This window comes from Serinus canaria, chromosome 3 (genome assembly GCF_022539315.1).
Source record: "Serinus canaria isolate serCan28SL12 chromosome 3, serCan2020, whole genome shotgun sequence".
Lineage (NCBI taxonomy): Eukaryota > Metazoa > Chordata > Aves > Passeriformes > Fringillidae > Serinus > Serinus canaria.
In genome coordinates this window covers 36,087,986-36,105,596 of record NC_066316.1, presented here as the reverse complement: position 1 = coordinate 36,105,596, position 17,611 = coordinate 36,087,986, and the positions used below count along the sequence as shown (strand labels likewise).

The 17,611-nt window shown below is 37.7% G+C and overlaps 1 protein-coding gene across 3 annotated transcripts in view; it reads left to right on the top strand.

The window, feature by feature from the left end:
- Nucleotides 1-51: 51 nt before the first annotated feature.
- Nucleotides 52-17,611, top strand: part of CNST (consortin, connexin sorting protein) — a 45,373-nt gene continuing 27,813 nt past the window's right edge. The window contains exons 1-4 of one of the 3 annotated variants that reach the window (XM_030236112.2): nt 52-202; nt 1,933-2,029; nt 4,284-4,305; nt 14,029-14,466. In XM_030236112.2, coding sequence (XP_030091972.2) covers nt 2,027-2,029; nt 4,284-4,305; nt 14,029-14,466 — 463 coding nt within the window. In that variant the 5' untranslated portion in view covers nt 52-202; nt 1,933-2,026. Of the gene's footprint in view, nt 203-1,932; nt 2,030-4,283; nt 4,306-11,476; nt 11,573-14,028; nt 14,467-17,611 lie in introns of those variants that run through there. The other 2 variants (XM_030236113.2, XM_030236114.2) reach the window with 2 other exon arrangements.

Genomic DNA, 17,611 nt, shown 5'->3' with positions numbered 1-17,611 from the left:
CGGCAACCGGAGCGTCACTTCCTCCTCTGCCCGGCCTCGCCAGCGCGCTTCCGCTCCGCCGTCGGAGGGCTCTCCGCCCGCCGCCCGCCCTCTCTATGGTGCCCGCCCCGCACCGCCGGCAGCCTGCGGCAGCACCAGCCCCCGCGCCTCCACGCCATGCCGGCTGGCGGGTCCCGGCCGCCCGAGCCGCCGCGGAGCTGAGGTGAGCTGACAGCGGTTTATCCGCAGGGGGAGGAGGAAGGGAAGATGCGATGCTTCCCCGGTGCCGCGCACCGCCGCCGCCTTCTGCTTGTGTCGGCCGCCGCCGGGCGCTCCAGGGCGGGTTCGGGCCGCCGGGCGGGCGGCGGGAAGGAGCCGGTGCCGGGCGGGCTGGGCGCGCTGCCCGCCTTGGCCCGGGTGGGCAGGTGGCGGTGCCGCGGCTCCCGGCCCCGGCGCGGTGCCCCCGGAGCGGAGCACGGGCAGGGCTGGGGCGAGAGGCGGCTCGGGAGGGGGCTCGGGCCGGCGGGCAGCGCTCTGCCGGGTGCCCGCGGAGCGATGTGTGTGCTCCGTGTGTCGGTGGAGTCCCAGAAGCTACGTATTTAGTTTGAGGTTTGCCTGGGTGTTTCACGGGAGTCTTTGATCTCCGCGTCTGCAGCTAAATAGTCACTTCGGGACTCGGTGGTTTGTATCGCCCTGCCGCTCTCAGCAGGTGCAGGATTCTGCTCCGGCCGATCTCCGGCATCGGTCCTTGCCGGCTTCTCTCTGCTCCATACCTTGTTGCAAATTACGGTTTAAGCGAAACCTGTAATTTTCGATAGCAGTGACGTTGTCCTTTCGGTAACATCCCCAATGCCTGAACGAGAAATAACTTTAGGATCATCTTCAAGACGTTTTCAAGTTTTGCCAAACTGGAGCTCATCCTTCAGGGATGCTGTGCCAAAACCTGTCAGTGGCAGGTGAGTGGCCGCAGTGTGATGGAGGCAGGGAGAGAGAATCCTTCCAAACGTGTTTCCCTGCTCCCTGTCTCGTTTGTGCAGAAGGTAAGAGAGATCTGGCAATCACAGCATACACCTCGTCTTCAAAATAATGGTTCAGAAGTAGACTTTCTGTGTGATTTTCTGCAAATTGCTTAATTTCTCGTATCTTGTTTCTCTTCTTGTGAATTGAGAAATTAACACTTCCCTACTTACTAAACAAAGTCGTTTTGTTTGGTATATCACTCAAAAACCGAAATTGGGATAGAAAATTGTGTCTTTGTTGTTGTGTTTTGGGGGGACCTACATGTGGCATGAAGAGCAACTGGGCTGAATTTAGAGAAATGCCTTAGTAAATGCAGCAGTCCTTCAACTCTGCAATTTATTTTTAAATACTCAGCTTTTTTACCCTGAGTGCTGTAATAGTTTTCCCTGGGCCTTAAGGGAAATGGACAGATTGTTCTGCTGGATGATGGGATAGACCTCAATCCATTTTTAAACGGGACTTTATGTTTTAATAGCTTTTTCCCTCTCTTACTAATTAGTCTGATAATTCAGTAATTTGTAGGAGGACTTTTAGAACATCAAGCAGAACTTGGTTTTCTTAGAGCAAGTGTCTAGTAATGTCCTAATTCAGCATTCCTAATCAAAATTTATTGACAGCTATGGCTACAGAAAAGTTAGCTATAATTTTTAGCTCAATTAATGAATTTTGGAAGTTTGTGTTGTCAGTTGGAGAACTCAGGGGTGCTAGGGTCATCTTTGAATGGGCTGTTCAGAGCAACTGAGTTTATTCAAAGGAATGTTTGCTAATAAAAGCCAAATGACAAAATGCCCTGACAAGTCTTCATACACTAGAAATATATATTTCTATACACTTTTCCTCATGACTTTATTTATTTTAGCTTAGTGCTTGCCTGGATTGAACCACAGGTCTCTATGACCTAAACTCATGGTTTGGTTTTTTTTCCCCCACTAGAACTGCTAGATATATGCTGAATCTTTCATGCATAAAGGACTACCTCTTTATGACCTCCTCATTATCTTTGACAAACTGAAGAAACCATAGGAAAATGGTAAGTTTTTAACTTTTTTTTTTAATTTAGAAATTACAATGTAGAAAATTGTTTAATACATTGAAGTGTATCACAGGGACATTTTGAACAGTTATTTTTACATTATGGTTGATTGTGGTATATGTTTTCTAGTTTAATCCAGTTATCAACACATGCAAATATTTGAATTTACAGTCTTACCTCATTCTGCCTTATGCCTTTGTAATTTATGTGCATTCTTGAGTGCTCTGGAATTGCTTCCTCCTAATTATTGTTCCCTGAAATAAATCAGAGGGAATCAAAAGGGTTACCTGTTTGATTGGATTCCAGTCTATGCTTGAACCAAAAGTGCTCATTAGTTGTATGGGTCAAAAGGATAGTAAAAAGATTTGATTTGTTTTTTTACAATGGTTCTAAATACTTTTTGCATTTACCTTTATTTGGCTCAGTTCAAAGCTTATTTTCCAAGTTAATATAGTAGCATTATTCTTTTAGTATTATTTTGCTATGTTGTAATGACTTAGCCTTAGTAAATATTGGCAATAGTTTCTAAGTAAGGGTGAAAATTGCAGAACTACCTGGGTCTTGATCTCAGTTTTTCAAACTCTTATGCCCATGCTTCATTTTAAGTACAAATTTGGCAGAATTTCTATCTTCCACAAAAAGAACCTGATGAGTATGTCAATGGAAATTTGCATGATGGTATTTTTTCCTTGTCCTCTAAGGACTCAGAATACAGCTTAGGTTCGAAAGGTTTACATGTTACCAAATATCACCTCTGATGTGACTTTTAGAAAGAGCTTTCAACAGAACGGAAAGAAGCTCTTACAATAGAGCTGAAAGAATCACTTAAGCCTATTTGCTTCAGTAATGTGAAAATAAAATAATCTGCTTCATGCTTGAGTTGACAGAAATGTCTCTGCTTTCTGAGATGCAGGATGCTGCAGAATTCTTGTTTTCATTTATTTTGTTAAGCATACTTGAATAATTTTGTTGTAATGCTTTGGTTGGTGACCAAGGAAAATAGTAGAAGGAGTGGTAAGAGATTTTTTCAGAAGTGCTCTAAGCACTGCACACTCAGGAAAAGAGTCTCCAGGAAGAATAATTGTTTTTAAATTGATCAGAGAGTAGCCTCATTCTTCTGTCATACTTTCTAGCCATCGCTGTCCCCCACTCCAAGCCCGTATATGCACAAAGGAAATCTCCCAAGAACTGAAGTAGCATTTAATCCCATGCCACAATCTAGTTTGAGATCCAGTGAGTTTGCAGCCTGTGGGTTTATGCACATCTTCCTTTGAAGTGAAAGTCTGCCTTTATAAGGAGGTCAGGCAGTTTTGTATTTAGAGCTGTTACGGTCTATAAACCTTAACTTACTGCTTTCCTACATGTCCTCTGTTGACAATTAAAAATTGCTTGACATTTGGATGGGGGACAGTGGCTAGGGAGTGGGGGGAGTTTTGCTGTTTGGCCAAGCTATTAGTAGCAAGGGAAATTAGAATCCAAGGTTCCTTGGACGCTCGCCTGCTCCATGTGACAATGTAGATTCCAGCCTCGCGCTGAAAACCTGATTAATAGGGAGTTACTGTCCATTAAAAGTCTGTTAGAGCAATTGTGCAGATCACTGGAGAGTGACTGCCTAGGTACCAATTAAGTGAAACTATCAAGTCAGTTCTCCTTTGAGATAGTTTCTGAGCACTAGGTGTGAAGTCATGTGTGCTAGCATAAGCTTGTTTGAATGAAAAAGTTAAACCACTCCTTTGCTATTTTTCTTATGTAATACCATGCTGTTTAATAGGAAAGCTTTTTCATACTAGGTGCAGATTGACTTTGCAGCCTTACAAACACTGCAGCAAAGTTCACAGCTGACAAAAGAACCATTCAGAACAAAAGTAAACATTTTTAAAATTATCTGGTGCCTTGAATTCTGTCCCTGTTGATGCTAACAACAGCATCCATATTTTATTTCCCTTCTAATGAACACTAACCAATATTTTTGACAATTTCAGTGGAGAGGTGAAGGGTTTTGTAGTGTGAAGATGGTTGCGTAAGCTGTGTATTATAAGGCATTTTGGCAGGGTTACAAATTTCTCACTCTGTACTTTGTATGTGTGTACAGAGAATCTCAGTCCCTAGGGCTATCAATCTGGCATCTTTCATCAGCACTAAATTTACTGCAAATATTTTTTGTGTGCATGCAAAAAAAAAAAGCTCTATAAACCTTTGTGGGGAGGAGCGAAAAGACTCAATAGATTCTTTTTCTGTTTATTTCTCTCAGAATTTCTCTTCGTTGAATTCTGGTGAGCATGTTCTGCTGACTTAAATTCACTCACCATGTGTTTGTGTGTCTATCTCATCATAAGTCTTTATCCAGAAGGCTTTTGAAATGTTGCCTTGCTCAAGAGCCTGTCGCACCAAAGATTTTTTTACTTGTTCTTTTCTTATTAATCTACTTACAATATAACTGTGATGTCTTTGAAACTGTCTGGCTAACTGATAAGGAAAGTGAAATGCTGTTAGTGCCAGAGATTCCTGTAGACAAATTTTGCTGTGTTGTGTGCTTGCTTTTTAGGAACAGAGCTGCTTAGCATGAGTGTGAAGTTTTTTCCACTGCTGTTCCATTACGCTGCTCCACCTGTCCCAAGTGAATTGCTAATGTGTGGCCTTAGCATGTGAGCTTTAGCACTGCTTTTCTCTATCCATGCCAAAGATTTTCTTGGGTTTTTTTGTTTGGAGCATTAATGTTACACTGGAGGGCAAGTTCAGATTAATTCAGAATATCTTTAAAAAAAGAAAGAACCTAAAACTAATCGTGGAATTTATTTTGTCTTGGTAAAATGAGCATGTGAGGAAGATTAAGTTCACTTGATGAATATGTTACTAAATAATATGGAAATTCATGATGTACATTTTGAAGGTTCTTTCTTAGTGGTTATAACTTGGAATTTTGTGTGCTTTTAGCCTCTGAGTAAGGGCATGATGATTTTACTACTTCAGACCAACATTTCATCTGGGCCTGGATCACAGTTCAGATGTTGTTCATTCTGTTTTTTACACTTCTGCAGTTGACCCACTTTGACAAAATAAACAAATTGGGGTGCATCTTGTCCTGAAATTACACATTTGTCAGTTGTTCAGTAATAGTTTGGCATTTTCACTGACTCCTGTCTTTATTTTATAAAGTGACATACACCATGCAGAGCTTACACATTTGTTCCTAGGAAGATTTGATCTTAGCAAGAGTTGGCATATAAAATTACTCTTTATCCAATGTTGTTTTGGGAGCTGCTTAGTTTCTTACCTGGATTTCTCTTTTTCTCCTGGAAGACTGTTGAAGTCTGCTATGTTAATATTGAAATATAACATCATAAACACAAGGAGAAATAATAGTCATTCAGTTTCTCTATGGGCTGTTGAACTTCTTCTGTCATGGAATCATTGAAACAATCTCACTTTGGGTTTTAAGTGAAATTAGTTTTTATCACTTCACAGTAATGAGTTTTTGTTAATGTTTGTGATAGTGGGGATTTTGTAATGAAAATATCTTTTTAAAATAGAAACTGCTTAAAGTGACCTTGATCATAGTTTTTTGAAAAGCTGATCTGAAACAAATTAGATCTCTGTTTACAGACTCAGGTATTGCAAGCATTCAAATTCTGTAAGGAGAAACTGGTAACAGTGTGCTTCAGAAAACTTCTCTAAGATCTATTAGTCAAAAGTATGTGCAAATTGACAGCTCATATAGCCAATATCTGTTTACACAATTAGAGTTGAAACGAATTTACCATAATAACTTCCTGTTGAAAGGGGGAAAGTTGAAACAGCACTCAAGGCTAAATTCACCACTGGGGTTAAGTAGTTGCAGCTTCATTAACTTCAGTCCAGTTACACCAGTGATTAATTTTTTGGGGGCTGTGATTTGCTTAACATAAGTCTCTTACAGTTCATACATGATTAAGTTCTTGCTCATGCATTTAAGGGCCAAAAAAAGAAAGAAAAAAAAAAAGACCAGATTGAATGCATTGTACCTCCTTACAGTCCCTGTATGAAATATTTATTTCATAATCTCTCATTGTATTAATCTTTGCTACATCCCTGTGAAGTATATCATTACTTTGTGGTTAAGAAGTGCAATACAGATGATGTAACGGTGTGATGACTTCATGGAGGAGGTTCAGAGCAAAGAAGGGATTTGATCTCATTCATTTGTGTCTGACACTGAATAATGTAAAAACTGGACCATCCTTCCTTTTGGAAATATAAGGCAAATAGAAGCAAGATTTTAGTAGAGCTGCTGAGTATTCTGATTTTCTAATGATGAGAATTATTAAAGCTCTAACAATTAGCTCTGTTCTTAATTAACCTTCTGGTTGGACCTGCAGGCTTGATAACAGAGGGACTGCAAGTATGTAATACTTATCAACAAGAATTGTTTCATAACTTCTATGGACAGCTTTCCATTCTACTTGTGGTTGCTTCTGGCCTTGATCTGATTTAGGACCTTACTGAATATTTTTTAATACTTTTTAAATTTTTTTTCTGTGTGTTGATGAAGGCGATAAAACTTGTTTGTCCCTCATCAATATAAAAAATTATTTAATTCAGTCTTACTATGAAATGTAATTCTTAGAAAGTCTTGAACATTCTTTCTTCAGTTGGGCAACTTTTAGATAATTGCCTCATTCTTCTTCGAATTTCAAGGGATCTTTTCTGTCATTTCTCCTTTTTCATATATATTGAAAATTGTTACCTGAGATCATGAGAGACTTCATATCGTATTTTTTTAGCAACCTCTTATGAGATGGTAGGATCTGATAGCTTTCTCAGGTCCTTGGAAAGATTTGGATAAGAGTGACTTGATCTGGTTAATTCTCATAAATATAGTCTGTGGATTTGCAGGACTACTTTTTCTTTTTTTTCCTGTAAGGAAAAAGTACCTATCCTAGAAAAGATGCATAAATTTGTCTAGTAAGAAGCTTTTCATTTTTGTTATGCTTTGTAATCAGTCTTGTGCGCATGTTCTGAAGTGTAACAAAAATTGGAGAGTTCTTCAATTAGAAAGAAAATTTTAAAATCAAAAAAGGCAAATTACTACTTTGCAGAAGACTTAAAAGGAGGTTCATGCATCCCAAGGCAAGACCTGTTACTCATAGGTTATTCCTGAACAACAGTTGTCTAGACTGTTTATAAAAGAGCTGCAATGATGAGAGTTCTCCATTCTCCTAAAGCAGTCTGGTCTGTTGCCTTTTCTACCATATCTCTACCCAAGACATGTTCTGGTGTTTTGTTGCAGACAAGAAAAAAAAAAATTGAACACATCAAATGGTGAGGTTGCTTTTTTGTTCTTGTAACATTGAGTAAAATTTGTTCTAGTGAAGCTTGAAACCCAAAACTTTTCAGACTCTTGGGGGACTCATCATTGTGTATTTTTGAGTGCTGACAAAGAGGCTGTTTGTGTGAAATTTTTGAGAGAACTGTCATATGTTCTATTAAAAGCTACTATTTGTTTCCAGACAAACCTCTTGTATTTGGCTACATGACTGAAACATATTTTTTTAAGTAATGTTAAATGTGGAATAGTAGATTATGCCTGGCAGTATGTTTATCATTGTTTATTAAAACTGTGAATAAGCAGTATGACTAGGAAGCTTAGAAGTTGAAAATAGCATGTGAAACTTCCTCTTTAAACCTCACTATTCCTGCTGTTTATAGATGTGAAGATCGTTGTGCCTTTAAATGCCACTGCTACTTGGGAAATGTCACTTCAGTGTCAGAAAGTGCAAAACCACCAAAGTGTTCACGCTCAGACATTTTTGTAAATTCAATGAAATTAGATAAACCACCCTGGTATCTGAATGCTTCTTGAAGGAAAGCAGACTTAATGCATTTGAAAAAATAGACCTCTTAATCTGTATATCTGACACAGAAGAAGAAAGCACATAGAAAGATATTTTTACCCCTAGTACATTTTTTTTCAAAGCCAAGCAGGGCAGACTGAATAGTCAGGAGGCTGTTAATGAGATTCTCTTATGGTGAGGCTGTCCAGTAAGAGGGTTGTACATCAGTCTGTTTTTTGAAGTGATAAACTTCCAGAGATTCTCTTATGGTGAGGCTGTCCAGTAAGAGGGTTGTACATCAGTCTGTTTTTTGAAGTGATAAACTTCCAGTGAGTCCATGCTGTAAGACAGCACAACAGCATGGGGGGGTGTTTCTCTGCAGAGGTCTCAGGTTGGATAATGAAAGCATACATATGAATATCTTTATTTCCCTTCCTTTAGAAACAGCAGCACTCCAACTATGATGTTTCACATAAAACACAATGCAGAGAAGAATTCTGTTAGCTGGAATCGGTCTGGCTTTGTGAGATGATTACAGCAACAGGAATTCATTAATTGCCTATCACCTTTGTCTGCTGTCTCTTTCTTTCTGTAGCAAACTCTGTGATGGTCAAGCACGTCTTCAGCAACTGGTACTCTTCTTGGTTGTGGTGAGGCAAGGGCACTCTGGTGATAATATTCCAAGCTTTTTTAGGTGTATATTGTCTTCTACATGAAGAAGCAAACTGTTGTAGAGAAGTTGTGTTTGCACTTCTTTAAAGAACATATGTGCTCTTTGTTTATTAGCTCCTGTAACAGCATAGTAGACATTGTCCTTTTTCTTGCAAGCTAATGAACTCGTAATGCTGTATTGTATGTAGTTTTTACATGGTGTCATGTAGATGTTGGGTCATTTAGAGTTCCCCCCCATCACTGAATTGTCATTTTGGTATTAAATATAAATGTTCATAAAATTAGATCAACCCTTTTTCTTTCTATGTAGATGTTAATGGGCAGTAAGAATAATTTCCAGTATATGTTTTGATTGTGTATGGCCATGGTAGTTTTCACATGGGTTTTTATTAATTTGTAGAAGATTATTTATCAATATGAAAAGAGATACATCACAAGAGAATCTTTAAATTATAGTATCTTCACACCAGCTATCAGAAAGCAACAGATTAATACTTAAATATTAAATATATGGAAATATATGGATTAAATATATGGAAATATATGGATTAGGTTTAGTTATTCTTTAAATTTTTATGTTTCTGCCATTTTCCTCCTTTTGTTCTAATGGTAGAAGCACCAACTCTGTAAACATAATGATTTTTAAAACTACTTTTTTCCTTTTTAATGGAATCAATTTTTTTTTTCTCTAGGACTTGTAAAGCTGCTTGTATTGTAAAAAAGTGTGTAGGGGGGAAGATATTAAAGCCCCTGCAACAATAAAGAAAACCAAATTCCTTTAATACTAATTAGTGCCTATTTTTAACCTGTCCTTAAACCTCAGACTTGCTGGATTTCTCCTTTAAAATGATGGAGATTCCACAACATCTCTAGACAGCCTGTTTGGTTGTTTCCACAGTGACCTTTTTTAGACTGAATTACTATTGCCAGATGTAGTGCTGACCCTTCCTTTCTAAAACTCTTCTCTTGTTGGGATCCAGGTTCTCTTGTGTACATCTTGTCCTGTGTATATGGTGCACAAAAAACCCCCCCATGACTGTAATTGATTAGTGCCTGGTAGACCATAATGAATTCTCTTGTGCATTTAACACTTGCTGTATTATATCTTAGGATAAAAAAAAGCTTGGACTCATGGACAGTTTTCTGTCTGGTATCTCTTTGAGATGCTTTTCACCATAACAAAATGACTGGTTAATCCCTATTTCAGATAGATGTACTTAATTATTTCAAAAGTTTGGGGATATTCTGTTTGTGTTAGTGAATTTTATGTTATTCCTTTTGGAGCACTTATTGCTACAATTAATTTTGAATTAAATCCTCAAAAATACTTATAACTGCTTCTAACTGCAGACTATACTGCTATTGTGGTTTATCATCGAAGTTAATGAAAATATTGCATAGAAGCAACACTAAACCAATCTGAAATGCCCATTCATTTTGAATAGAGCAGTGATGGTGTTATAGTGGGGAAGCTGACTTTCAAAGAATTAAAAGATTAAATCCCTTTAATTAACACAGAAAAATAAATGGCATGAGAATGAGGGAGGGGAAATCGTGTCTTTGGCAGAAGAGCTATATGAAGCCAATCAAATGGAATAAAAAACAGTTTGATGTAAACTTTTCAAATGTTAGGAGAAACAACGTTATGATCTGGATTGTTCTGTAAGATACATCCAAGATCAGTAAATGAAATACTACACTCTATGTTCAGTAAACATTCACAGAGCCCACCAGCTGTTCAGGATAAAGGAGCTGAGTTAGTATGAAAGGTTAAGGGGCCTAGTGGTGTTTGTGGTTTTGTTTTGGTTTCAATGCCCTCTTCAAATTTTAACCATGACAGGTTAGGAGTGATCCCACTTCTCACTGTCTGGGTTTTTTTGTTTTGTTTTGTTTTTTGGTTTTTTTTTCCCCCAAACAGCTATATTTAAGGTTATATTTCCATAGTGGGGATAGATGGAAAAAAAAATGAGCCACTGAAAATGTTATCAAAATTATATTGAGTTGTATGAAGTACATGAAAGGGAACACTGATGAGCATGGGCCTTGTAAAACTGAAGCAATTTCTCTAATGTACATACTGTTTGTCCTAAAGCAAATAAACATACAAGCAATTTCTTCAATACAGACTTTGTCTTTTAGCTACTTGACAAATATTTTCCATTTTATTTTTTATATGTGCTATAATCACCATGATTACATGTGCCAATTGTATGAATCTGTGTGGCAACTGAAGCTCTTTTATTCATCAGTACCTTTTAACAAAGGTCAGCACAGTTCTACTCATGTTAGCTTTTATTTCAGTTTTGGGCAACCAGTGAAGGGAGGAAAAATGGGCCTATGAAGAAACAAACATTTTTTATTAACATGTTGTTTATGTTTACAATTCATTTCAGTGGTAAAACAGTAAATGCAGGAACTGCATGTTATGGTATTTTAAATGTAGTTTAAATCACAAGGGACTTTAATTTCATTTTTGTTTATAAATAAGTGTTTCTGCTTTTGTTTTTAGACAGCACTAAAGTTCATTCTCAGAGGATTTAAATTCACTTTGATACCTGCCTAGTGCCTTGGTAAACTCAAAAGGAATTACAAATAGCAGCATTGAAAATCAAGAAGGTAAAATATTTCATCTGGATAGGAGGGGAAATACTTTTAAAAGATCAAGGGCAAGAGTGTTCTCAATTCCTTGAACTAGCTCTTTTTGGGTTTTCATTCTCTAAGGAGTCCTAAGGGTTGTAGAAAGGAATAGATCTTCAGGGCTACTTTTATTTGGAGAAATACTGAGTTTCAAGCAATAGACCAAGAAATGTTGAGCTCTCCAGCTTCTCAGCTACAGAGGGACTATCGCTTCAGCCAAATGTTCAAAGGAAGTGAGTTAACATTTTCCATCAGAATGTCAGCTTCCTCTACAGCAAATATCACTTGTCAAAAGCATCTTTTCTCATTTTTCACAATCAAATAGGAAACACCTTGTTCAAATGCATTTATATTTCTCTTTCCCTTTGCTGGCTGTTGAAAGGATAAACTGTTTTCTACGGATAGAAGCAAGACGGTGGTGGTAGGACATTCTGATTTTTTAATTATTGCTGTTAAAACTAATTCCTCATTGGGTTTGGGCAATTTACTTCATCCTCTTTTGATGCATCATTTGATCTATGAGCTGGGGAAAGCAGCAGTAATTTTTATTTCATGTGGCAGAAAGACTAAAATGTGAACTTTTCAAATATAATATTGTGTTTGGGGTTATTTTTTTAGTGCTTTAGAAGAGGTATCAATAAATCAACATAACTGTAGTATGGGTGTCTAATAATATCTAGTTCTGATTCTTTCTGCTCTGATTAAAGTTCTGTCCTCCTCTTAACCTGTAAATTTGTGTTTAATTCTCTTTGAGAGAAAATTGCTTGATTAAGCAGCATCTTTCTAGTGAACAGATGCATTTTCCAGATAAGTCCTCAGTGTCTCCTCTGTAGTTCTTTGTCTTTCTGGTGCTCAAGGAAAACCAATTATCACCTAATGTGGCTGCCAGAGGAAAATGCAACTTTCATCTCTATGTACAATTCATAATTCTTCTGGACTGGGATAGAATATTTCAACTGGAAGGGACCTACAGTTATCACCTTGTCCTGAGCAACTCAGGGCTGACTAAAAAGTTGAAGTGTGTTGCAAAGAGCATTGTCCAAATGCCTCTTAGGCTTGGGGCATTGACCATCTCTCTAGGAAGCCTGTTGCAGTGTTTGACCACACCCTTAGTAAAGGAATGCTTCCTAATGTCCAGCCTAACCTTCCCTGGTGCTACTACACTATATGTTTTAGGGTAGGCAGTAATTTTTGTTGGACTGGTATGGCTGGAAGTGGTTAGCCAGTTCTTCAGGTTGGAAGCAGAGATGGAGTTGTCCTGGGTGGTGCTGGCTTTTGCTTTTGTATTGCCCAGCTGGTGGTGCCTCGTTGCTCTCTGTGTGCTTCTCTGGAACTCCTCACCATCTATTTAACCAGGCCTGTACTTTGTGTGCTCGTCTGTGAGCGTGTTGTTGGAGACTGTGTCAAAAGCCAGCCGCAGTAAATCACATCCATTATTCCCCTTCTTCTGCCAAGCAAGTCAGTGTTTTGTAGAAGCACAACTTACCCATCATAAATCCATGCTGACTGCACTTGTCCTTTACAAGTTTGAAAATGCTTTCTGAGCTTGCTGTAAGACCTTCCAAGGACTGAGGTGAGGCAGAGCAGCCTGTAGCTCCCTAAATCCTTCTTGTTGTGCCTAAGACAGCAGTGATGTTTTCTTTTTCTTTTATTTTTTTTTCTCAGTTCTTTTAGCAACAATGATGTTTAAGAAGGAATAATTTGGGAAAAATCAAATTTATTAATCTTTGTCAGAAATATGTTTCTATATATGAAGGAAAGCCTACTTATTCTCTGGAATTTTTTTCCATTTTTCTGCAACTTAGTTCTTCTAGCAAGTAAAATGAAAGATTATCTTGCAAATTTACCAGGTGTGTATTTCATTTACTCAACTTGTGTATACTAAGACTTAAGAAAGCCTGGTGAAAACAGGTATCCTAAAATGTACTTTTATTGAAAGCAAAGATAGGAAGCTGCTGTAGGAGGCTTACCTAAGCTCTTCTGTAATACAAGAGTGCTTGCTGGTTCTTGGCTTCACTCTTGAAAACGTGAGCTAAATCTAGTGAGATGAACATAATGAGCATAATTTTGGGTGTATGGTTGCTAAATTAAACAGCATATTGCCGTGCTTGTAAAGGCTAAAGATAGGAACTGATACAACAATGGTCCTGTAACATGTAGGTCTTCTGCTAAGCTACTCTTTTTTTGTTCCCCTGAATGTGTCTAATTGCAGCATTGATTGGAGACCACCTTCACAAAAAGGGAAAATTGACTCCTGCTGAGAGTTGGTGGGGGTTTTGGTTTTTTATCAAGAAACCATCTGTTTCTGTGTATACTGAACACATGTTGAATGTTTTCTTGAAAATAATGTGACAATTGAGGCAATAAACAATTTCTACTTCCATCTAATTCTGATAACACAGTTAATCTATCTGCAAGTTTGGTCTGATACCATCACTGACAGAATTAAAAGTTGTTCTACTTTTATTCCTCCCTGGGTTATTTTTATTTCAGGCAAACTATGATCTTATGTGACAAGAATGCTTTTGTTTTAGCCATGGATTTAAAGGGGGGGGAAGGAGGACGTGAGGTGGCTTCTGTTTATCTTTTTGTTTTTCTCATTACCTCTGCTGTAACAACAGGAGCACTGTTGTAAAGATCAGCTGTGTTTTTGCTCAGGTACTAGAACAGTAATAATTGGATGAAAATACAACTTTATAGGGATTTTTTGTATGTAAATATCCCCCACACTAGGACTTTAAGTGGGTCAGGGATAAAAGAGACTCCCCATATTTTTAAGCTGCATCACTTGAGAGTCTTTATTGCTGGCACTGGCTGACATTATTTATCTGTTATACTATACATATTGTTAATGCTTCATTCCATTTTAAATTTTAGGTCTAAAAATATCTGGAGGGAGATTAAGTGGTTCAACAAGTAACGCTCTAATGGATGACAGAGACTTTCCACCAAATGATCTGCAGATAGACTCAAAGGACAGTCTTCCTACTAACTACAGGGTAGAAAGTTTGGCATCTCATTTGATTCCTTCAGCTGATGAAAATGAAAATCAACTTGACAGTGATGGGAATGAGGTTCTGACCAGTAGTAGCATTGCTATGGGACGCCAGGATAAAGGTGAGCAGGATAACATCAATAATAATGAGAATATGGACAGTGGAGACTGGATCCCAAGCTGCAAGGAAAGTGAGACTGAGAGAAGATCTGTAAATGTCCATATGGACCCTCAGTTGGAGGAAAAGCCTGTTCCAGAAAAACAGCCAGGTGGAAAAAGAAGTCCAAGAAGCAAAAGAAGCTCCAATAAAAAATCTAAAGGTACTTCATTTACTTTTTTTTTTGTTCTGTTTATTTCAGAAGTAACACTGTAGTTTAAATCTGTGAGCTGATAAGAAATATATCTTAGGTGTTGTACTAATTATTTTTAGCATTTCACTAAAGGTTTATTGGGTTTTGGTTTGTTTTACTTTTTTTTTTTCCCAGAACTGCTGCTGGTCTTCAATCAGATTCAACTCTATATGTTTTCACCTTCTCTATTTTAAACAATGGCTGTATAGCAAATGTGACACACCAAGTAAACAGGAGTAGAGGGAGGTACACAGTGTCAGTATGGAAACTGGGCTGGTGTCCAAATCAGAATGGACAGAAATTCTGGCATTAGGGTTTTGCTCATTTGAACATTGTGCTTGAGTGCAATATTTTGGTGTCTTGATCCCATGTCAACATTTGGAATCTTGTTATGAGTACCAAAGAGCTTGATCTCACCCTGCTGTTGTAAAATTTACTTATATTTTTCCAAGCTTACCAGATAAAAAATTTTCAACTGCTGAGAAATCATGGATGAGTTACTTTAACTCATAACTAAGGAAGAGATTTATGAATCTTTTTCTCTATAAGCACACCTGTTATGATTGCTGTTAAATGTTGCCTTTCTAGAAAAGATGACATTTGACTTCAAAAGCACATTGTTCATATTCCTCTTCTTGCCAGTGACTAAAGCAGCTTATGTAGAAAATTACATTTTAGTCATCTTTGTTTACTTGTGACTTGCTCAGCAGAATATTAGTGATCATTAGAGAAGCCAGTCTATCTCTCTCAACATGATTTTACTTTAAAAGAACAAGTACTCGCACTTGCAATGTGTCTGAAACCCTCTAAATAGTTGTTTGTGAAGAATAAAGAGTCATTAGTTGGATTATCATCTGTCTGTATATGCTTGGGATCTGTTGAAGCTCAAATTATCCTAGCTTCTCCTCTCAGGAGTCTGGAATGCAAGTTTAACAGTCACTGTACCTGGTTGAAGATCCTTCCCCAGTCAGGGGCCACCAGAGCATTTGTAGGTGAGAGTATAAGGACAAGGCAAACGTGTAGTCATTTGTTTGCATGTTCTGCTCCCCATCTGCAGCAATGTCAGGACTTCCCCAAGTGGAAATTGATAGACTATAATACTTCAGAGTGAATTTGTCACTGACTTACAGTTGTTTTTTGCATCCATTTCAGTGTCCTGGAGTAAGCAGTTCCAGATTGAATTTGTTTATTTTTTGAAGAAGCAGCTCCTTTTAGCCCTTTTGATGCTGTAGGAAATTGAGAGGGGATGGACAAGTGTATAGCTCCTAGATCCCAATTTTTTCTCACATTCTTTTTGTATACTCACCATAGTTTTGAATGTATTATAATTATATGTGGTTGGGGAGGACTGCTGAGCAAATACATGTACATTTTAACTGAAGAATTTAAACTTTGGTAATTATTCATAATGATATTCCTTGTAAAGAGTTGTACTGACTTTAGTGTGGTAGAGGTAGTGATTCATCAAGTTTAATCTGTTCTGATATATTTTTGTAAATATGGACTTCAGATTATGCATATTCTCTGAAAATAAGTACATCTTTTTTCAAAAGGTCAATCCTGGCATAACTTAATATTGTCAAATCATTATATGATTCCTTAACATGGTAACCTGCACTCAGTCTTTTTTCCCCAAGTTAAATTCTGCAACACATGCTTTTTCTGTAAATTATTCCACTCATTTCCTATAGCAGCTTGAAGGTGGAGGAAAGAAGGAAGTGTTTGGGATGGAGTTGGTGTTAAGGGAAATAAAATATATTGATATAAGATAGTCAAATTACATGATAATTCAAGTAATGTTATTTAATTTAGGGTTGTGTACCAAACCAAACTAAACAAGATTTTGAGCTTGCTCAGTTGAAGTTGTATCTTTACCTCCAAACTTGTATCTCAAAATGTCTTCTTTTAAAAATGAATAGTTTTTAAATACTTGCTGGTCTTTTTTCCTCAATCATTCTTGAATGAATCAGTCTGAAATAGCTTGCTGTATTGGGTACCGAGGAATGTTTAAAAAAAGAAATTGCCATATGTTTTCTGTACTAGAAACTTCTGTTACTGGTGACTTAAGCTAGTGCTACTGAATAAGAAAATTCAAATTCATATAAAAAACAGAAGGCAACATCCATAATTTTATTTTGATAGCACATCACTCATACTTGCACCTTGGATTCATCCTCAGGTGGGTAACAAAGAGCGCTTAATTTCATATACTTGCAGTACTGAAAAAGAGAAAAGCCTGAGACATACTGAAAAATGTGGGGTTTTATTCAAAAAGTGTGTCAGCATTTCATCTCTTCTAGGCAAACATGGGGCTGCTTCTGTGAGCCATTGGGGAAATTGAGAGAAAGTTTGCATCTCCCCATGTCTTAGCAAACTTTGTCACACCCAGCTGGGAGTGGAAGGGGTCACTTGAACCATTTGTGAGTCTGGCAGAGCAAGAACTTGAACCTGGCTCTTTGCCACAGACCTGCTGAGTGCTCTGGCCACTGATGTCTCCTGTGTCTTTTTCCACACATTTTCATAAAGGCTTTGGTTCCATTCTGGGGTGGAGTAAATATCAGTGCTTTATACAGTGAAGGAAAAAAAAATCCTTCCTTATTAAAAAATCAGAAATATATGTAAGATACCTGTGTCTGTCTGCTTTGGACACTAAGACTGATTGATTCCTGGGAAAAGTAGAGTGCTGTTTTCAAGAATGGGAGAAAAAAATAAATGGTGATCCTAGCCCATCACATCTTTATAGTGAAATAGCATTACCAAGTGTTACAATAAAAGTTCTTTGTTGTAGTGCTACTAAGGCACAAATATTGTCTCTTGTGTTGAAAATCAAACAAGTTAGAATCAACCCACATAACTGTAAAGCCTCACTTTCAAAATCAGGGCAGAAATTTGTGGGCAGGATTTGATTCCGAGTGACAGCTCAACCATATGTACAAATAATAATGTACAAATAATAATGTACAAATAATAATGCAGTTTATGGACTGTGTTAGCAACAGTATCATGAAAACATTAAAATCAAGGTTTTTCATGAGTTGCTGTTGAGCACGTTGCTGTCAATGTTCATGTTTTGATATGACAGGTGATTATTAACTGCTAGTAAAGTACAGCTTGA